Genomic DNA, 22,143 nt, shown 5'->3' with positions numbered 1-22,143 from the left:
TGTTCTTTCTCAATGGTGACTTGCTCAGCACGATTCCTTCAACATGCTTAATAGTCTTTAAGCAGTTTTAAAACTTTCACGATCCACGATGTCAATGGCTTTCGTAAGTCAAAAAAAAAAACACTCCAATAACGAGTCTCTGCTGCATTCTCCGTCTCATCAGATATGTAAAAGATATTGCAGTCGACTTAGTAAAGTGATTTTTTGAAAGCTACCCTGATAAAGGATTGTTATTTGGTATTTACTGAGAAATTGATACATTTGTTGATGCACCGCCCTGGGAAACCGGCAAAACACAAAATAAGACGATAGTTATCCTCGATTATCCGGCGTATCCTTAGCACGATTACATTCGTCAGGGACGTCTCCCATCGTCTTGGAACTGCGTATGATAATTTTGGTCAGCGGCTGAGCAGTTTTGTTCGCGTAAGGTAAGGTAAAGTTGCTTACGAGCCAAGTGGCCCATCAGGGCGGAGATTATCCCAGTTTCCAGGCAGACAGGCAGCGACAGGTCAGTATTCCCCCGGATCGACCAAACAGAAAAACAAAAAAACAAAACCCCCGCCAAGCCTCTCAGAAATGGCCCTGATTGGCTAACGACAGGCCCTTTACGTGTCCAAATTCCCACAGAAGACATTGAACTGTTCCGGTAAAAAAAATTCATTTAAACCATCAGACAATCAACCTCTTTGTCCACACATGCATCTCAATAGCCTAGAGGGATCTTGCTAACCTCCCAAGTTAACACACGTCTGAGTGTAAAACACATTACTAACTCCACTTTCGAAAGTTATGCCACCTTTGCTCTTGCCAAATATATCTGAAGGCCAACCTCGTGCTGTAAATTAATACTTTCCACTCCAGTTGAATATCACCATTATAAGTGAATAACTCTTTTAAACATCATTCGTACCAAATACCTAAAACATATAAACTCGGCGGAATCATTGACTTCCATCGATCGTGCCCCATATTAAAAAACCAACACCTTTCATTGCAGACACTGAAATGAAACAAAACAAGGAAACCAGCATATAACTGAATTACACTGCTTGTTTTAAGTCTCAGAATAACCACCACAATGGCAACGATTGAAGAATACCAAATAAAAACAAAAACAAAACAAAAAAATTATCGTCGTCATTACTATCACCATCATAATCATTATCTGGTTGTTGTTTTTGGTGTTATTAATATTGTTGCTGTAGGTGTTGCTGTTATCTCTCGTGGATAGTCGGTATTTGATAAAAAAAATAACTAAGAAAATATTGTTTAGTTAAAGGAAGCGATTATTTTAGGGAATTAGTTTAGATGTGTAAATTTTATTGTATGTACTAATAGGACGCAACCGAGACTGTGAATGTTATCAACTCATCAGCTGTAATTCTTTTATACACTGCTAAAAAACAGTTATCTTATTGCAGAGCTTCCAGTTATCAGCCCACCATCAATAAACGGAAGTTACATTGAGGGATCCTCAGTCAATATCAGTTGTACAGCGACCGGGAAACCAGACCCGGAAGTATCCTGGATGCGAAATGGACAAATCAAAAGTTCCGGAAGGAAAATAGCACATTTGAACTTCGACAGAATTAAAAGGACAGATGATGGACTGTACACATGCAGAGCTAACAACTCAGCAGGAACAAAAACTCACAAAGAAATCCTGGTGGCTCGTTGTGAGTCAGAAATCTTTCCACTTCTAGATGTAAATTAACATTTCTTACGAAACAATCAAAAATTGACTACAAGAAAAATCAACGAAAGGGGCGTTTCTTTTTTTACATTTATCAAAAAACGTTCAGCAAGCGCAAACGATTAATTTGATTTTTCCTTTCAGACCCGGCAAAAATATTAAATGTTACTTCATCAGCTGCTAGTTCTTGGATTGGTCAGGCAGTGACGTTGAAGTGTGTGTCAGATGGTGTTCCTACACCAACACTCACCTGGTGCAAACCTGATGGAACTGAACTAAACACAGTCACAGCTAAAGAAAGCACAATAAAGGTGACATTAGATGATAAGCTAGATTTTGGTGAATACAAGTGTGTCGCTTACAATGGCCTTGATCCTTTAAACGACGCCTCAATGCTCCTGCGACAGATAAGTATGTGTATCAAAACATTGTTTATTGATGAAAGAGGAGATTTTTTTTATATTTTATTAATTTTTTCCAGTTTTACAGATTTTTAAAAGTAATTAAATAAAGTAACAAAAAAATATATAAGTTAAAAGGTAGATAAATAAGTAAATAAATAAAGAAAGAAAAAAAGAAAAAAAACGGGGGGGGGGGGGTGGCTGCAGAAGCAAATTAAAACTGATAATTTCAACTTAGTGTTTCTAAAAGTATTTCCCATTTCTCAAGGTGCAGATTTAATTTGTTCTTTTCTTTGGCAAGGTATTCCTCTATTTTGAAAATCTTTTTGAGGTGTGCAAGGAAGATGATAAGGCTTGGAGCAATGGATTTTCGTCTGCAGAAAAAGATGGTCTGCTTTGCTATTAACACGATATGATTCAAGAGCATAAAGTGGCTCTTGGCATCAAACAAACCAAACATAATATTAACTTGATTGGTTAAATCAGGAAGCGTATCGATACCGCATTTACGTAACCAGCTAGAGATTTCTTTCCAGAAAGCTCTAGAGGATTGGCAAAATACAAAGAGATGTTCAGGGGTTTCCTCGTCATTGCCACAGAAAGTACATAAAGGAGAATCAACTAGTTTAAGCTTGCTTAATTTTGCATTAGTAAATAGGATTCTGTTCAAAATTTTATACTGAAAATCTCTGGTATATGTATCTAACGCGACTTGGAAGGGCAAACTATAAATTTTTTTCCACACTAGCTCAGAATCGGGAAGCATTTCATTAAATCTAGATTGTGCTGTAGGGATTTCACGTAGATCAGACACCTGTGCTTCGTACAACTTTTTGGTATTGATTTCTGATACAGAAACTTTTGCAGAATTTAGCACCAACGCATACTCAAGAGGGTCGAAAGGGGGAATATGCGGGGGCGTGTTTGATTTCAGCTCTTTTTTCCAATTGATAGGAATAGCGTCTATTAATCCGTGCCAAAAGAGGAAATTTTTGGACTGAAGACCTTTAAGCTGCAAATCCGACCACGTATAAAAGCTACCCTTGGCCTTAACCATATCGCAGATTCTATGTATGCCAACTTCAACCAAATCCGAGTAATGACATGATTTCTTGTTAACGAGTACGTTCTTGTTATTCCACACTATCTCATTCAAAATATCCTCGACTTGATCAGGCGAGGTCGACGTGTTGAATTTAGACCATAACGTCAAGCATTCAGCGTAAAAAGGGCTCACTTTTACAGGAAGACCATTAAGACTAAAGTTACACTTCAAGAGATAAGGGCCTCCGACCTGCCTTAAAAGTGTATCCAAGACACGTTTCCAGTCAGCAGCGTATTCCGGGTCCACATAGCGTTTAAAAAAAGACATTTTCTGCGCTTGAATAAGAGATTCCAAGTGTATCATTTAAGCCCCCCATTTTCGATGTTATTTATTAGAGCACGTCTTTTGACTTTGTCCTTTCCTTTCCATATAAAATCAAAAATAATTTTGTTGGCACTCTTAATTATTTCATTCGAGAGAGGTAACTGTGATGCACGATATAGAAACTTCGAGATAGCAAATGTTTTGACAATTTGGATCCTGCCTAAAACAGTTAAATTCCTCCATTTCCATAAATTAAGTTTCTTTTTCAAAGAATCCAAGATTGATTCAAAGTTTGATTTTGCTGCTTCCTTTTTATTATACGAGAAAAAGATACCTAATATTTCAATACAATATGTTCAATACATATGTCCACGTTAATATTAAAATCAGTAGGGGAAGAAGTACCCAGATAACAGGCTTCTAACTTGCTCTTATTTAGCTTGAGGCCGGAGCACAGACCGAAATCGTTCAGTACTTTCAAGAGGTTGTCAGCGGACTGATCGTCTTTCAAAAATGTCGTCATATCGTCAGCAAATGCAGTTAATTTAACATCATGTTCATCCCGAAGCTTAATACCTTTAATCTCATCGCTGCCTCTTATATATATAGCTAATGTTTCTAGAGCAATAATAAAAAGATAGGGGGATAGTGGATCGCCCTGTCTCACCCCGCGCATTACGTCAAAATGAACAGAAGAAAAGCCGTTATTCATGACGCAACTTTGGATATTAGAGTAAAAGGTGTTGACCCATTTAATAAAGGATTGACCGAAATTGAAGGCTGACAAGGCCTTATTTAAGAAGGTCCAATCCAGAGAATCGAAAGCCTTTTCGAAATCAATAGCTAGAAGAAGACCCGATAAATTATTTTCTTTGGTATAAAACATAATATCATCTATTATTCTGGTGCTATCAAAGATTGATCGGCCCTTAACATAGGCGCATTGATTTTCATGAATAATAAGAGGTAAAACAGTTTCTAACCTTTTGGCAATAGCTTTGGATGCAATCTTGACATCCACATTTAGGAGAGAGATCGGCCTCCAGTTTTTAATATACATTTTATCTTTTCCCTTCTTTTCTATCAATTTAATTATGGCCATTTTTTGAGAAGTTGAAAGTTCACCACACTCATAGGCTTCATTGAGACAGTCCACTACAAGATTACCCAGGAGTGGCCAAAAGGCCTTATAGAACTCAGCTGTCAGACCGTCATTGTCAGGGGCTTTCCCAGTTTGAAAAGTAAGGAGCGAGCGATAACATTCGTTGTATGTAAGTCTTCCTTCGCATTTTTCCTTTGTTTCTTTGTTTAACTTGGGTATAGAAGGATTGTGTAGGAATCTGGCAGCTACATCCCCATCACTGTTAGAGCCATGATCTTGGTACAAATCTGAATAAAATAATTTAAGCTGATCCAGAATTTCTGAAGGATCAGTAGTAACTCTGTCATCATCCAATTTTAATTTTCTAATACAAGAAGAGCTATTGTTTTGGTTTTCAAGTCTTAAGAAATAGCTATTATTTTTTCCCCTTTTTCGAACCATCGGACGCAAGATCGAATTATAGCACCTTGTGTGACGTAGTCATAAGCTGATTCATATTTAATTCGCGTTTCCTCCAGACCAGTGAAGTTTTCGGTAGTGGGAGTTTCATCGCATATTTCCTGCCATCTTTTGACTTCTTTTTCTAGTTCAAATAACTTGTCTCGGCGCTCTTTTGCCTTTTGCTTGCTAAATGAAATTGTTTCTTTTCGTATTCTGTACTTAATTATATCCCAGAGAAGGCGTTTGCTGGTTATGTCCTTGTACTCTTCTAACCAGTTTGGGTATGAATTCTTAATAAGATCGGTATATTCACGATCGTCAACAAGGCTTGAGTTAAACTTCCAGTAAGAGGGGCCCGGTTTATGTTCTACGATCTTTTTAAAATTCAAAGTGATAGCCGAGTGGTCAGTTTTTATTGCCGGGATGATATCGGTGGAAAAAATATCCTCTTGAGTCGAATTACTTATTAACCAAAAGTCCAATCTACGTTGAATTGTAGAATTTGGTTTTCTCCATGTGAAACGCTTTTTTCTGGGTGATGAATTCTCCAAATATCAATTAACTCGTTGGCTAACATGATGTCCTTAACAATTTTCACACTTTTCTGTTTAATCTTTGGGTGACCATCTTGACAATCCAAATCGTCGTCAAAGAAAATGTTAAAATCTCCTCCTATGACGATTTTACTGTTTGGGTCAAATTCGTAGCTATCAAGTTTTCTTTCAATCTTTTGGAAGAAAGCTTCCTGTTCGTGAATTTTGTTTGGTGCGTAGATGTTTACAAACAAAAATAGGGTATCTTGTACCACAGCTTCTAAAATGATGAACCGACCGTTCGGATCGCAAAATACGGATTTCTGCTCAAAATCTAGCCCTTGTTTTATTAACACTAAAGTGCCCTTACTATGATTTGAGCCGTGTGAAAATATCATTTTGCCCTTCCACTGCGTATTCCAAAAATTTTCATCTTCACTCGAGCTATACGTTTCCTGAAGGAAAGCAATATCCGCTTTCTGTTTTACAAGCCACATCAATATTGCCTTTCTTTTGTTTAAAGAACGCAAGCCTCGCACATTTAAAGAAACAAGTTTAAAATCTGTCATAGACATCATTAATTTTTGCTATTAAAATGACCCATACAAAACAAAGTCACCAAACAAAAGAACCTAGCCGAAGGGAACAATAACAATGCAATTATTGCTATCAGTATTTACAGCACCTTTAGTATAATGCCCAGTGAAAAAATACCAAAAAATTACCATACGGAAAAAATTGCAGTATATGTAAATTAAATTAAAACTTAGAAACATTCTCTGGATGGTAAATAACGAGAGAAAAATAAATAACTAAGCGAAAAAAGCCAAAGCTTACCTCTTGTGTGATCTTTCGGAAGCAGAAAAGGAAAGATACACCGTACATATAAAGCCCCTGCAGCCTCATAAAGAATACTAAGTGGTCGATATGAAGATTTTAAACTCTTATGGCTACAATTAGCAAGTTTGAAGATGGTTCTACGGAACCCTTTAGGCTTACAGCCTGAGATAATGTTCAGTTCAGTTCCAGTTTATTCAGGGACAAACATCCCATCGATGTATAACATGTCAGGCCTGCTTTTGCTGAAGGAAGCCCTTTTCCCATCCTTTTTTGCGTCCTTGAGCTTCTTAAGTTGTCGTTTCCGAGATGTTTGGATTTCTTCAGGGTAATCATTGAACATGGAGAAATCTTTATCACGCAGGTGCTTTCCCAGCGAAAGAATTCGTTCTTTGTCCGGGTATTTGAGAAAACGCGCGATGATGGCTCTCGGACCTTTATTTCTCGGCTTGCCCAGGCGATGAACTCGCTGGAAATCGATGTTAGCTGTATCGGTGACATATAATTCGTTCGCCACGAAATCTTGTAACACTTGGAGGGTGTCTTCGGTAGCGTCTTGAACTTCTGGCACGCCCGTGATAATTATATTTTCTCTTCTCGAGTACGCCTCCATATACAGCAGCTCTTTGCTGAGTTGGTGAACTTTTGACTCTTGCTTCTTGAAATCTTCTAAGGTTTTGGCGTTAAATAAGCTCTTGTTTTGTTCGAATTGCTGATTAATGAATTCCGCGCTTGCTTTCACCTCTCCGAGTGATTTATCATGGCTGCGGCATTTAACTTCTAATGTTTCGACTTTTAGGTCCAATTCATTTACGCGAGACTCTAGCTTTTCAAGCTTCGCCAAAGATTTCGTTAACAGGGTCTCAAGCGTGTCCAGTTTACCCAGCCTTTCCAAAATTTGCTGTATATTATCACTGACCGACATGTTTAGAGCTTCGCCTACGTCTTCGTCTTCGGCCAAACTCACTTCTCTTCTTTTTATCTACCGGAGATGACGTCTCACTATCTTTGCTTTCTATGCTTGAGTTGCTGGTTACTCTAGATCTCTCCTTCCGTTTTTGAGATTCCATAAAATACGACCAAAAAACATCAATAAACTCGCAAAGGCATGCGGAGCTTTGGTGGGCACGTCTTACTCCGACGCGGTCATGCCCAGTCATCAAGAGGAGATGATTTAGACAAAAGGGACGCCTTTTTTTTTATTTAGCAGTTAGACAGCTAATTCCAAGCGTAAGATAATCACTTTTAAAAAACCTTCAACAGTATAATGAAATAGCCTTTGAAATTTTTAACAAAATGTAAATCCAGTAACTGCGGATTTTGATCTATACCGTTAACCAGAGACATAACCAAGAATTAATCAGCGCAACGTTTGTGTGTTATTGAAGGCGCAGTAACAAAAACAGCTACAATAGAAATAAACTTTCTTCTTTTCATTTTGTCAGAAAAATCAGGCTCCCCGGCCATCATATCTTCAGCTTCAGACATTCAAGCCACTTCACTGACAGTAAAATGGACTGCACCAGCTGATGATGGAGGGAGTCCTATCACAGCATACCGAGTGGTCATACTAAAGGGTGACACTGAGATAAAGAATGAGAATGTTACTGACCCTAGTACAACAAGTCTGTCTGTTGGAGGTCTGGGAAGAGATACCGAGTACAGTGTGAAGGTGTTTGCCAGGAATGCTGTGTTTAAGAGTACAGCTGCGCAAAGGACAATCAGGACAAAGATTGAAGGTAAGATTTCCAGCGGCTTTTATTAACTAAATGTCCAACCAAAAGGAAAACAGCTGCTAACATGACATCCGCTTTACGAAATTTGCGAATTTATGCATTTGTCACTTTAATTCGATAATTTTGCTACAGTGTTGTCCATTGTTTTATTATTTTACAGAGAGTGGTGTAACATTATTGTCACTCAATTGCCTTTGAAACGCAAGACTTTTTTCAAACAACAGCAAAAAAAAGAATATATGCCGTCAACATGGCGGATCAACAAGCAGCCTATTTTGTGCCTGCAAGGGAACAAAATAGGTGCAAAAATAGTGGCGCCAAGCATAAGTAATGTGACAATTATGCGTTCGTGAAGTTCCCTTTATCCGTCTAACAGGACAATTTTTTTATCATTTTTATCAATCAGGAATTCCCAACACCCCAGACATTATAGACATGCCTGCGGAGGTACAGAGTGATGAAGTGGCCTTAAAATGGACAAAGCCAGTCAGCAATGGAGCGGACATCACACAATACACTGTATATATACGAAACATTAGTAGCAATGGTACCGTAAGAGACTGGAGAAAACTTGAGGTCATTCATGATGTCTCTGTTCGTGAATACGTCGTCCCACTTAAAAAGGGTCAGCGGTATGAGTTTGCTGTGACTGCGACTAACAAATATGGAGAGAGTTTGAAACAACAGAAACGCATAAAGAGAGTCAGAGTTTTAGGAGGTAAAGTTATGAAAAAGTTTACTCTTCTTGTTGCAGAATATTTCTTTAAACAGTTCTTTTTTCTGATTTTTCTGTTTGTCGTATAAGAAATAAGCAAGATGCTCCAATTCTGCTATAGTAATGCCTTAGACAATTGAATTTATTTTATCTTTGATACTGTTCAACTACCTTGTATACAAATTCTTCCAAACTAATTTTCTGTACGTTTTGGTGTTTTTCAGGGTCCACTAAATCGACTACGAACCAGATTGAAACAGGTAAGCTGTGTAACTAAAAAAATAATTCTCATTTCAAGCCTTAAAATAAAATAAAAATTTATGTACAATTAGTCATCATGCAATTAGCTTCGAGATAATTGGTTTACAGGCATGCTACCTAAATAGCGGAAACAAACATTAATTTCAAATGTTATAACCCACAGTTGTTAGATGCGACAGGGAAGTGGAGATTCTTCATGCTGTTTATCTCAGTATCATAATCTTTTTGGTGATAATCATTGTTGTAGTCAGTGTTATCAGCTGGAGAAAGCGTCAAATTCCAGGTAATTCTTTGTATTCACTTTTTACACATGCTGTGCTAAAATAAAAACTAACAAAGTTTTTAAGTCCTAAAACTTCGTCCTGTTCTGTTAATATTTTTACGAATGGCAACCACTGGATCTTTGCTCATTAGCAACATACACAGTGAGCAAGTGAATGTTCCTCTTTTACTCATGGAACCTTGTTACTATTGTTACTGATCGCTTTACTTAAATAAGGTTAACTATCTATAAGGTCCTGATACCACTGCGTCACACCGGTTTTTCCTGAAATATTTCCAACCCAACAAGTATTGTTTTACTTTGCTGAAAGGCTAACAGAGATCCTTAATGGCGTCATGGGATAGGCAAAATGCTAGTAAGGATATTGGTTATTGTACAGCCCATTTGGTCCATTTGTTTTCTTTACTTATTTTCTTTCTCACAACACGTGCTTGTTTTTCAGCAATCTTCAAGCGTGGAAAACGGTGAGTACGACAGTCAAAATTTGGTGATCACAAAATAACGAATTTACGTATAGCTTTTTTAATAAACTGTTTCTCAGGAAAAGGCCTTCTAATCCCAGTGTTAGCAGATCATTATCGCGTGCAGATTCCATTCAAATGGTAAGTTCTTTTAATTTCTCTTTCAATATAGCTTGCAAAGAAAGCCATTTTATGGCATACAACGAAACCTTTTTACAAACCTTTTTAGGTTGGCATAAAATGTTTCCTTTGGAGACAAAATTCTTTCACATCATTTGCGTATTTCAACCTCATCTCCTATCAGAGATAATGTTGGCTCACCATGATAATTTTCAGCCGGACCTTACATATATTCTTTGTCAGTTATTTAGTTGTTATCTTTACTTTTTACTGGTTATTCCTAGACAACTGCTGTCCAGCAGGAAGCAGATGCTCAGTCAATCAGAAACAAGTGAAGTTACCAGCACAACTTACGAGATTCCTAACAGCAGTGATTACATGCCGCTTCATCCTTCAACAAGAAGCTGGGAGATCAGACGAGAACAAGTCAATATCATTAAAAATATCGGAAAGGGAGCTTTCTCCCAAGTTGCTAAGGCAACAGCAAGGAACATCAATGGTAACCAAGATGTGACTGTGGCTGTGAAAATGCTGAAAGGTTATCTCATTAACAACTTTAAGCGAAACTGCGACCTTTTTTAAATTCGATTGATTGATTGCAATGGTCTGATATTTTTCTTAAATCGATTTGCTCCAAATAGAAAATGCTCCTGATTCAGACAGAAAGGACCTGCTTTCAGAACTTGAATTGATGAAAAAACTGAAGCCTCATTCTCATGTGATAAAGTTGTTGGGATGCGTAACAGAGACTGGTAAAGTAAATTCGAAGTAACTTTAATAATAAGGACTGGAACTCCCTTATACAATATTTTGTTGTGCGTAGATTTTAAAGCTAAAACAGACGTCATATTCGATAAACGAGAATGCCCAATCGCCCATCGCATATAAATAAATGTCTTCGTTTTGAAGGTTGTAAAATGAACGATACGTACTTATGATGTTAGTTTTAAAAATGGCTGCGAAATATGTCCCTGCCTCGACTCGTTAGCTCGTAATCCAGAAAGTGAGTTCATTTCTATTTTTCTCTGCAATTCACTGAAATCTTGTATGTATATGTCAACCGCTTTTCTTTTCTTATTTAAGATCCCTTACTGGTCCTTATTGAGTATGTGCCGTACGGTGATCTGCTGGGTTATTTGAGGAAGAGTCGTGGGCTCAATGACACGTATTTTAATAACCCGGATAGAAAGCCCAAAACTAATTTAACTTCACAACAGTTGATGAGGTTTGCATGGCAGATAGCTGATGGGATGACTTATTTGTCGACAAGAAAGGTAAACATCTATGATTATATGAATTCACCGAATGGTAACAAATGAGAAAACCACACCAAATAACAAGGACGGCGACAAGTTTATAATAATGACATATTTCTTTTAGATAATCCATCGTGACTTGGCGGCCAGAAATGTTCTTGTTGGTGAAGGAGAGAAGTGTAAGGTGACAGATTTTGGGATGGCGAGGAATGTTCACCAGGATGATATTTATACCAAACAAAGTCGGGTGAGTATTCCCCATCCCTCCCCCTCCCCCCGAACTATCCCAATAACTTATCTTAATCTGTTGTAATTGTTGTTTAATTGAGCCTGTGATATGATAAAACGAAAAAGACTAGTGAGGCTGTTTATCTTTCAGGGCCGGTTGCCTGTCAAGTGGACTGCTTATGAAGCTTTGTTATATGGAACATACACAACACAAAGTGATGTGTGAGTGCTGAATCGAATAACCAAGAACTAATAATATTATCTCTTTTCTCAATTTGCTTATAACCTGCACATCATACCAACTAGCGTGTGGGCAGTTTTGTTTTTTTTTTTTCAGTAAAATAAGATTTTTTATGACGTAACATAAGGCTTTTTACACGTGCGCCACAAAAAACGTAATGCTAACCACCCAGTACAGTGGAAAGCGATGAAACCAGGACGAAGGTGGACATGGTGGACACTAATAACTAGAGCTTGTCGATGGTTACGAAGCGAAGTGCTTTCCAGGGATAAGCTTGACGATTACTATTACTATAACTAATATTACTTCATTATAACTATTGTTTTGAAGGTCACGTAAGTAGCTCGTGTTGTTGCTCAATCTTTACATATCGCGACAAAGAATAGACATGAGCACAATTCTGCTTATTTCTCTGAGTCACAACCTCTTTACTTTGATTAGTAAATATTCCCTTTGACGGTCCAAAACGCGTCCTTTGACTAGGTGTCATAAAAACGTTTCCTATCCACTATCCCCTCCCCCACCCACAACTCTTTTTCCTATACCATTTATATTGTTACCAGTGAAGTGTTACTCGTATTTGTTTTCTCGCAGATGGAGCTATGGTGTCCTTCTGTACGAGATTCTTACCATAGGTAGGTTCAGATACATATCATTTATATAATAAAATTGACCATACATAATCAAAAAGCGTTCACTTAACTTTCGATTTTCTCATCTAGGTGGATCTCCATACCCGGGAATTAACGCTCGCCAAATCGCCATGAAACTTCAAGAAGGATTCAGAATGCCAAAGCCAAAACATGTGGATAGCAAAATGTAAATAAACTGTAGTTTTTGTCGTTGTTGCTGCTGTTGCAATTTTAAATTTTATTGATACCTGTACCACTTTCTTACTTCAATGAAATAATTTCTTTTGCGATTTCTTCCCTGGCTATGACAAAAAATGACAACAATTTAGAACTCGTTGTCTTGTTCTTAATACACTTTACTATCAGTGTCTCTCTCCACACAGGTGTATAAATGGGTACCGGCGAATTAAATGCTGGGGTAACCTTGCAATGGACGAGCATTTCATTCAGAGGAGAGTAAAAATACTCCCGTCGCTTTATGGTTTGGAAATTGGGATAAGCTCCGGCCTGATGGGCCACTACGCTCGAACGCAGACTTTACCTTCCTTTTATGTTATACATGTTTATAGCAAAGTTCTGAGCTTCCAATGTCCTGTTAGGGCGCATATTATCGCATTTGATCATTTATGAACTATGCTATTTACATAATGCTTTTTTGGTTGTTTTTAATTCTATTTCTGTTGATTAGATATCAGACTATGCTTAATTGTTGGGAACAAAACCCAAGTGATCGTCCAACCTTTCCTAAACTAAAAGAAACGATGAAGGACATGGAGAGAAACCACAAGGTAAACACCATAGAATTCGGCATATTTTACCAATAACGCAAAAGTTAACTATAAGAAACATGTCCTACTTCTGTACATGTCAGTTGGGGAACAGCGCGAAGAAAAACGAGTAGGAAGAAGGAGAAGGGGAAGGTTCTCGACCTTTCTTTTGCACCTGGAACACTCGACAGAAAATGTCGACTGAAATTTTCAATATAAGTCATAATAAGATTCACCTTTTTATATGTACACTTACATTTCCTTCAGAAGATGGTGCAGTCATAAAATTAGCAAAGTAGAAAAGATAACAAGCGATTGGTGCGGAAGCATTATCTTCTCTGCAAATGTTTCTTTGTATCGCTTACGCCATGAGCTAAGAAGAACTTAGGATGTCAGCCAACAAAAACCACCGTCACTCGAACCTGAAAAGTTATTACACAACTAACCTGCAATATATTTTTCTGTTTCAGACATACATCAACCTTAGAGAGTATGACGACAGCTTGTACGCCAACATGGAAGATCTTACGGCTGAATAACAAGTAGTGCAAGACACGACCAGAAGCTTATTATACTTTTATTCGGATGTAAAACTCAATCAGAAAAATCTCTATTAAAAACAGAAATAGCAGCAACCTTTAAGTCTGGGGTATAAGCCCTCCTATTTTTAGGCACATTTGTCTGCCAACAGACAACAAACAGTATTCCGTGGCCGAGGCGAGTAAGCGTCCCCGTTCATCCAAGCCAACAACGTAACAAAAAATTTACTTGAAATAAAATGTAGCCACTAAATAAGTGTTCAAGTAGAGTACATATCAAAACGTTTAATCACACTGGTATTTTTTTTAATAACATATCACTTTTCAAAGTCTCCATACATGTCGGGTCTCTAGGTAACCAGTTAGCGGTTATTTTACACTGTCTGTAAGTACGATGGATATAAGCTTTCCAATAAAAAGTCTTTACGGAGCTGAACTGCCTTTAGTTAGGTATTTCATTATATTCTCGCTATTATTATTATTGTAATGAGGTATTATTGTAAGTAGTATTGTTGTTAAGATAGTGTTCCTGTAGGCTTAATGCATCTTGTAATGTGTTTTAATTAATTGAAATGTACTAATGCTTAAAATATTAAACACAGAATAAGTTATAGCAATGAGACACATAATGTTGTTTTGTTGATGCCCCGATTTTATCAGGAAACGTTTTGTACACTTCTCGATCGCTGCTTGATTTTAGTACATGTAATTGACTCTTGTTTTTTTTTGTTTTGCAAAAGTAAAGCTACTTCTGATGTACAATACAATAAAAAACTCGCATTAAAAGTAGTCAGTTTCTTTTGACGACAAGTGAACTAAACTACATAACTAATAAGCTAAAGAAACAGAATATCAAGCTTTTCCTTATCGTCATGAAATAAAGTATGTGACTGCAAATATAATTTTTATGTCTTCTCTCCCTGTATTTTTGTTACTGTTATTGAGTTTTATCGATTCTTGGGGAGGAGCGAATGATAGTTTTGACAACTACCCTCTTGGGTTGTTTGTAGGTCACGTGACCTAGCAAGCCATGTGCTTGCCATTCTCCCCGATTTATTTCCTGTCGAAAGAATTGCTTCGAACTCCTTCCTCCTCCCCATGTTCCGTACTCTTGTTATTGCATCATTAATTATATTATTTTTCCATACGTTTTCTTGGTCGTCACCTTTACTGGGCAAACCTATGTATTAAGAAGTAATTATGACTTTTGATGTTTCAATAAAAGCGGCAATGGACCTTTGCCCATAGCCATATTTGTCTAATTTGTTGTGTTCAATTTTTGTCCAGTAAACAGAGCTCAGGCAAAGCAGCAATGTGTGTGTGTGCGGGGGGGGGGGGGGGAGGGGGCTTTTCCTGGGGCAGGCATAGAAGACATAAAATGGTCTTTAAAATCTAAATCACGTTCTTGCGAAAAGCCACACACTCTCAACAAGGAAAGTAGGTAATGGTGATTCATTCGTTCATTCAGCTACGGGCTGCTGCTTAGCTGCGTAAAACATGGTCAGGAAGTGATTGTAGTCTCAAGGATACTTAAGATTACTATTAATGTAGAAATTAGACTTGCAGAATTCTTTCTAGTTAAGCTGGGTTAAGAATACTCTATAGCTAGTGATGATAGTAAACAATTTTTGCTTGTCGTCTCCGCGACGCCGATGTTTATTTTTTCACTCAGCTTTGGATATCTCAGTACTCATGTAATAAACAAATTACTTTATGATAAGTTCGCATGTAAAATTTTTATTTACTTGTTGTGAAGGATACCAAACTCGCTCGCTGTGTTCGCTCGTTTGTCCTGTTATTCTTCTCAACTCGTGAATAAAAATCATGCGCCCTCACTTACGTACCATAAAGTAATCTTAATATATAATTGGATAGCGACTTTTTCTGCTCCTTATACTGTAAATCATTGCCCTCTTTTTATCCTGGTGCGTTTATAAATTTATATATATATTTTATCACTTGATCCATTGATTTAAACTTATTATACAGTATGGGGTAAGGGGAGGGGGGTGGTATTAGTTTTGTTCTTGTTTTTCATTCTATTTTTAATTGGGTGGGATAAATTTTTTATATTTTTAATAGCATATACTTAAGTGTATTTTAATTTTTAGTCCTACGTTTTATACATGAGCCTCTGGCTCGGACATTGAGGGAGACCTCGTCCCACGTATGGACAATAAAATTGTATTGTATTGTATTGTATTATTGTATTGTAAACGTCTGAGTCACAGAGACATATATCTAAAATAGAAATCTATGTATCCGTTTTTATGTTTTATTGCCGTAGACATTAGTAAAAAAGATGGAAGCAATACTAAACCGAACATTTAAATCAAAAATAGCCTGCATTGTGTGTATCCAAAATAAAAATATTTCCTATTATAATATTCTTATTTAAAATAACTCTCCATGGATGAATGCAAACGTAACCGTTATTGCCTTGGACATAACTGAAAATAGACGAAAGCAATATTAAAGTGAATATTTACATAAACAATAACCTTCATTTTGCGCAAACAAAAACTGCACGCGGGATCTTTATCCGCGGACATTATCTGTTCCGAGAAGCGGATAGTTCACCTTGAACTTCTCCCTTTGCAAACTGTCCACACTAGGAAAACTGCAATCTTCAACGAAGAGAGAATGTTAAACGTCAAAGTAAACATGTTGGCGTTCAAAAATATTGCTTATCTGTTAAATATTTAGCACAATATTGATGTAGAGTTCCAGACTACTATCAAAAAACTACTTAAATTTCATCTCAACAAACAAACTGAACGTAATATTCCTGAACACTCATCGCTGAGGCTGACTCGTCCTTAATCGTCTCTTACGACAAACTTTGTAAGACGCTGGTGCGTTGGATTTCTCTTAATATCATCCCGCGCCAAGAAAAGTCTTGGGACGAGTCAGTTGCTTATGCGTGACTTGAGTGACTCAAGCTACTGAAGTGTGACTCTATTCAAATAAAGAACGTATTGGTTGAGTACTTTTGCGACCTGCAGTATTAAAGCAGCAGCAGAACTTGTTCCTCTAGTGGACCTGACAACAACATTTAGGCAATTTTATCACAGACTGACGATGGGTGAAAACTCCATTTCGTTATGCTACTTCTTTCATGTAATCGTGTTGATACTTCCGCATTCAGGTACGTTTAAGAGATTTCAGTCTCGTTCTGCAGTGGGAAAGTTATTTTACAGTTTTAGATAAGAGTAACAGTAGCGTTCTTTAAGTTTAAGATCATGAGCAAGGCCTTTCAGATAATTGCAAAGTAAACAGAGACAACATTGTAAGTAGGGATTTATTGGGAAACAGGGCAACACGCCACAGTGAAGTGTGTTTGACTAGGCTGGGTTAATTTACGTCGACGTTAGTTGGGTCAGTGTTTATCGAGCACAAAGACCTATTTGACGGAATTTCACATTAGACTTCTTACATCAACTAACAAACTCAAAAACACAACGGTAGTAAGTGGAGGAAATTGATATATGAAAACGATGAATGACAGACCTGATTACGCGATATTACGACTGCTGTACGGTCAAATAGCCTCAACCATACTTGATATACATCAGGATTTAGCATTTACTTCTCGAAAGGCAAAACCATATAAAATATAAGGATTTGTATGGACTTATATGTATACCTAGAATAGACAGCGAATGGTTGAGCCGAATTTCCACTTGTTCTACCAGGGTGTTAGTATATTCGACAGGCAACGACACAATCAACTTGAAATTGAAAACGACGATTGCATGACAGAAAGGTCGAGCAAGTGAGTCACACTTCTGCCGTTGCTGATCACGCAACCTCCACTGGACACAACATCAAATGGGACCATTTCCAGGTCTTAGCCAGTGGACGATGTGACTTACAGTGTAAAATAAAAGAAACACTGTTAATACGGGACTTAAAACCCACCCTCAGTGACAACGTTGGCAGTGAAAAGCTGTGGCTTTATTAGCTCTCACCTATTGTTATCACTGTTGTTAATTATTGTTTAGCTCGTTACCAATACCTCGCTTTGTATTTTTAAGTTTAAAATCTTTCGCTTTTTGTAACCGTCACTTCTGAAGATGCGTGCTGTAGCATGCGAAACGTCAAGTAAATTTTAGATTCTTTTTTTCAGACCATGCGTAGTCCATGTGTTATGTTTGTTGCCGCTGTTTGTATTTTATTTCTGGTGAACTTGAAACTCATTTTGGTTTCGTTTCATTTTATTTATTTTGACTGAAAGAAAAATGAGCCTATAGTTATATTCTTATAAGCGCATGCTATCAAAACAATTCAAAGGCATCAACATGGAAGCTAGGCAGCTGAACAGCCAATCAAATATTCGTGTAAATAATCTGTTAAAAAAGTGCTTAATTGTTCTTGACAAACAGAGAGACGTTTCGGGAAATCCCCTTCATCAGTCTATCATTTTAGACTGATGAAGAAGTTTTCCCGAAACATCTCTCTGTTTGTCAAGAACAATTAAGCACTTTTTCAACAAATTATTTACACGAACGTTTAAGCCAAAGTGCTACACAGCAACACTTTATTTATCTTTTAAAAGCCGATCAAATAAGCCTTTTGAATGGCATGTTTCTTCCTTAGCTCGAAGTAGGCAGTTAATTTTGTAATCTTCCATTGTCCGGGAACGTATCGAACACATCACAGACTGCGGGGATAGCAAGGTGGGGAAGAACTGCTTGCTTTGCTTAGTAGCAGTAGAAGTAGCAGGAGCTGTAGCAGTAGCAGTAGCAGAGGCAGTAAAAGTACATATAGCAGTAGCAGTAGCAGTAGCAACAGCAGTAGTAGTAGTAATAATAATAATAATAATAATAATAAAATAAAATAATAACGGTATGTAAATTTCTACAGAGTAGCTCTACATTTACCAATTAACTTAACCCTAACCTAACAAATAAAATGATATTTACAATTAAAATTCTATAATTATCATTAAATTACTGTGTACTACTATGCTATATTATACTATATACATTTATGCGTTTAAAAAATTTCTATACTATATACATCTAAGAGAAAAATAAAAATAAAAAACTACAGGAGATCAATCTGTTAATTTAGTTTTCTTCAAAAGGAAGCGCTTTGCTTCCCTGCAAAATGCATTATGGTCCACAGTGTTTTTAAGGTTCGTTGGGAGTTTGTTAAATAGGGTAGCGGCGTGATAGTAGTAGTAGTAGTAGTAGTAGTAGTAGTAGTAGTAGTAGTAGTAGTAGTAGTAGTAGCAGTAGTAGTAGTAGTAGTGCAGTGCCTTAGCAAGGGTAAAATAATTGGGGGGGGGCACGCGAGCGCCGGAGGCGCGAGCGGCTAGGGGGGTCGTTGGCATGCCCCCCCCCCCCCCTAGAGAATTTTGAAATCTAGAGGCTGGGAAATGCTATTTCTAGCGTTCTCCAAGAGCTATTTGTGATTTATGCATATCTAGCTCGAATTATATTTACACTGTCTCAGCAAACCAGTGCACGTTGAAGAGAGTATAGGATGTACAATTGCAACGTCAATTACAAGAAAGAAAACCGACTGTCTCTGTATCTTGAAACCAGCAAATGTTTCACCTTTCAGAGTCACGATTTCTTGTTTGTTTTAGTTTTTGGCTGTTTAAAATTTTTGCGCATCACCGTATGTACGTTAAACAGTGCCGTGGCGTCATGTATAATTCATTTAAATATTGCATATTGCAAACCTTTCGGTTGACTTTTTGACAGTTAACAACTGTTGTATGTCTTTGTTTTAACGAAAGTACAGTTATTTGTTGTTGTTTAAAGGGGAACCTTCTTAACTACCAATTTGTTGCTCAGAAAAATTTCTGACCGTCATTTTTTTGGAAACCAAACCTCCTACGGATAAGATTTTTGACCAGCTTTGTTCTATTGATGAGTCCTTTCGAGAGTTTTAAAACACGGCCATATTTGACAAGTCGTTTGACCGGAATAGAAAAAACCCTAAAACTGAGATGGCATATAGAACAGAAAATTCAAATCAGTGCCAACAAGTAAACGTGCTTAATGTTTCGTATGTTTTTCATAAAATTCGCATTATTATAAACGTTATAGCGTAATAAACACCCGTATTTTAAGACTTTCTTCAGTAGCATTCCCTTCTTACACGTAAACGGTAATTCCATACGAGGGCTTATAAAGAAGGCTATGTTATCTCTAATTCTTAAAAAAAATCGGAACTCTGCCTTTTTTTCCTCCAAGTTTTAGGGATTTAAAATTCTAGCACGCGGTTTGGGACTGGCACTAGATACGCGCGCAAAATTAATTTTTTCAATACAGTTGTCCTACCCAACAAAAACAACCTCGTTTCCAGGGCTTTTCCTTTGGTTCCCCCTGGGAACGAGGTTGCAACAAAATTTCATCATTAAGCATTTCCAAACGCTCCAAAATGGCTTGCCACCAAAAAACATCTTGAGCAATTCCTTAGTAACCGTTCTAGATTTGTAGTTAAGAAAGACCCCCTTAATTTACATCTTTACATCTATAGATAAAATATATCGTTAGTGACCTTAAATAATTCAATCAGTGAAAGCACTTGCTTTTCTCTTTTAAACCCTTGAGTGCCCATTGGAACATAGGTTGTCCACCAGAGACTTCAATCTTGCCCTGTCCCTGGCCATTTCCACTTGTTTCCAGCTCGTCCAGCTTGTTGTACTTTAGCCTCCGTTGAACTGCTCCATTTTTTGGCTTTCCATGGTACTTTAACCCTTAGGTGTCCATCGAAAATCATGCCTGGTCACACAGCTAGCAGTGGGCTTTCTCAGCATATAAGCTAGAGACGCCTCCACCTCTTTCTGCATCTTCTCTAGGAGCACTCCAACTACCATAATTTTCTGTCTTATAGTCAGGTCGCTTAGGGCCAATTTTTGGAGAAATCGTTACACGGTTGATAAAGGCACCAAACTTTGCAGAATGATTCTTTAAAGACTATTAAAAAATTTTATCCGTGGCTCCACCTGAATTTTTAATTACAATCAGCATAATTTGCTAATCATTTCGACCACGTGCAAACTTTCAAGAACCGCTTCCACGCCATTTTGGAGTGATGCGATGAAAGTCGGACAGGAGGAAATAGTTCTCTTTTCCGTAAGTAATTTGCAGATTTACGCTTAAATGTTGAAAAATTATATATAAATTGAAGACAGTGTTGAATTTTTCGCTAAAATTTTAATTTTTAAATGCAGTATTCCGAAATATTTATTATGGCAATTATGCGCTTGTAGTGTGTGGCCGCTCAACATGGAAATAGACTGGAGCCTTTGCATTATATGCCAGAAAAAAACCCAAGAAACCTTAAAATGCCCTTTGGACAACCCTGCCCAGAAAGGGAACAAGTCAGAGGCGTATGCAGCTTTTCTGAAGAACGTTGAAGAGTTTCGTGCCATCGATGCCCTGCCATTAATTGTAACTTTTGAAAACGATCAATCTTCAGAAAATTTTGCATTCCATCGTGCGTCATGGCATAATTCTTGCCTTTCAAAATTCAACAACTGCAAGTTAGAACGAGCAAAAAGGAAACAAAAACCAAATGTTGCGGAAAGTGAAGAGAAGCCTCGCTACAAGCGCCAAAAACTGGATAATAGCCTGTGTTTTTTGTGCGAAAAAGGTATTGACGGGGGAGAACTCCACCAGGTATCTACTTCTGATGCGGACACAAACATTAAAAGAATGATCACTGAGTTAAATGATCCGAATTTGCTTGTGAAAATCGTTGGCACTGACCTAATTGCGAAAGGCACCCGATATCATCTGAAGTGCTTGGTGGAACTGAGGAACCGTTATCGTAGCTGCAATGCGAACGTAAAAGAGGATGGCAAGAAAGTCGACGAAAGCGTGAACAACTCGCGGGTTTTTGTAGAGCTAACAAGCTACATTGAGAGGGAAGTCAATTCCGGAAACAAGGTATTTAAATTAGCAGAGCTTCATTCTTTATATGAACAACGACTCGAAGATCTCGGAAACAAGAAGTCTGTGAACAAGACCAGACTGAAGAGGCAATTGTTAGAACACTTTCAAGAAGCACAAGAACAGTCCGACGGAAAAAACACTATTTTGGTTTTCAAAGAAGGGATGCAGAACATGCTTAAGGAAGCATTGAAGAAACGCGACTTCACAGAGGACGCGCAAAGTTTGGCCAAGGCAGCGTCAATAATTAGAAAGGATATTTTCAACCATGATGCGTTTAAATTTGATGGCTCGTTTCCAGAAAATTGCCAAGAAGCATCATTACCATCAAGCCTCAAAACATTGATTTCTTTAATTTTCAATGGAGTCAGTTTGAAAAAGCAAGAAAAGCACGAGTCCCAAGCATGCCTTACCGTTGGCCAGGCTATTGTCTACAACACTAAGAAAAAATCGAAAGAATCCAGTACGCAAACAAGGCATTCACTGGAGCGTGAGCCACCTCTACCAGTTTACATTGGCTTGAAAATACATGGATTAACGAGATCTAAGCAGATCATCCAGCAGTTACACGAGCTGGAAATTTCTGTTTCCTATGACAGGGTAATACAGCTT

At 37.6% G+C, this 22,143-nt stretch overlaps 3 protein-coding genes across 3 annotated transcripts in view; all 3 read left to right on the top strand.

Annotated features, from left to right (window-relative positions):
* The window catches only part of LOC144662795 (uncharacterized), a 152,900-nt gene that overhangs the window by 26,707 nt on the left and 104,050 nt on the right, over window positions 1-22,143 (top strand). Inside the window, exons 5-10 of the mRNA XM_078523730.1 lie at window positions 7,825-8,118; window positions 8,522-8,833; window positions 9,055-9,090; window positions 9,255-9,374; window positions 9,817-9,838; window positions 9,916-9,976. Of these exons, the coding sequence (XP_078379856.1) occupies window positions 7,825-8,118; window positions 8,522-8,833; window positions 9,055-9,090; window positions 9,255-9,374; window positions 9,817-9,838; window positions 9,916-9,976 (845 nt within the window). The remainder of the gene's footprint in view (window positions 1-7,824; window positions 8,119-8,521; window positions 8,834-9,054; window positions 9,091-9,254; window positions 9,375-9,816; window positions 9,839-9,915; window positions 9,977-22,143) is intronic.
* On the top strand, window positions 684-7,827 carry LOC144662849 (lachesin-like). The gene is made up of 3 exons (XM_078523802.1): window positions 684-1,679; window positions 1,841-2,148; window positions 7,551-7,827. Exons 1-3 carry the CDS (start codon window positions 1,532-1,534, stop codon window positions 7,584-7,586), a joined length of 492 nt encoding a protein of 163 aa, XP_078379928.1. The 5' UTR covers window positions 684-1,531; the 3' UTR covers window positions 7,587-7,827.
* The window catches only part of LOC144662858 (tyrosine-protein kinase receptor Tie-1-like), a 67,873-nt gene continuing 57,417 nt past the window's right edge, over window positions 11,688-22,143 (top strand). Inside the window, exons 1-4 of the mRNA XM_078523812.1 lie at window positions 11,688-12,315; window positions 12,403-12,499; window positions 13,001-13,100; window positions 13,550-14,068. Coding sequence (XP_078379938.1) covers window positions 12,444-12,499; window positions 13,001-13,100; window positions 13,550-13,618 — 225 coding nt within the window. The 5' untranslated portion in view covers window positions 11,688-12,315; window positions 12,403-12,443 and the 3' untranslated portion in view covers window positions 13,619-14,068. The remainder of the gene's footprint in view (window positions 12,316-12,402; window positions 12,500-13,000; window positions 13,101-13,549; window positions 14,069-22,143) is intronic.

The sequence above is a fragment of the Oculina patagonica genome, chromosome 8, assembly GCF_052425735.1.
Source record: "Oculina patagonica isolate OP01 chromosome 8, crgOcupat, whole genome shotgun sequence".
NCBI classification, from domain to species: domain Eukaryota; kingdom Metazoa; phylum Cnidaria; class Anthozoa; order Scleractinia; family Oculinidae; genus Oculina; species Oculina patagonica.
The sequence above is the reverse complement of the archived record's forward strand: the minus strand, read 5'-3'. Positions and strand labels throughout refer to the sequence as shown.

Excerpts from the sequence above, each read along its gene's own strand:
- LOC144662849 (XM_078523802.1), top strand. The coding sequence starts at position 1,532 with ATGCGAAATGGACAAATCAAAAGTTCCGGAAGGAAAATAGCACATTTG. Across the intron at positions 1,680-1,840 it reads AGAAATCCTGGTGGCTCGTT|ACCCGGCAAAAATATTAAAT; the intron begins GTGAGTCAGAAA and ends TTTTCCTTTCAG. Across the intron at positions 2,149-7,550 it reads TTATTGATGAAAGAGGAGAT|GATTTAGACAAAAGGGACGC; the intron begins TTTTTTTATATT and ends TCAAGAGGAGAT.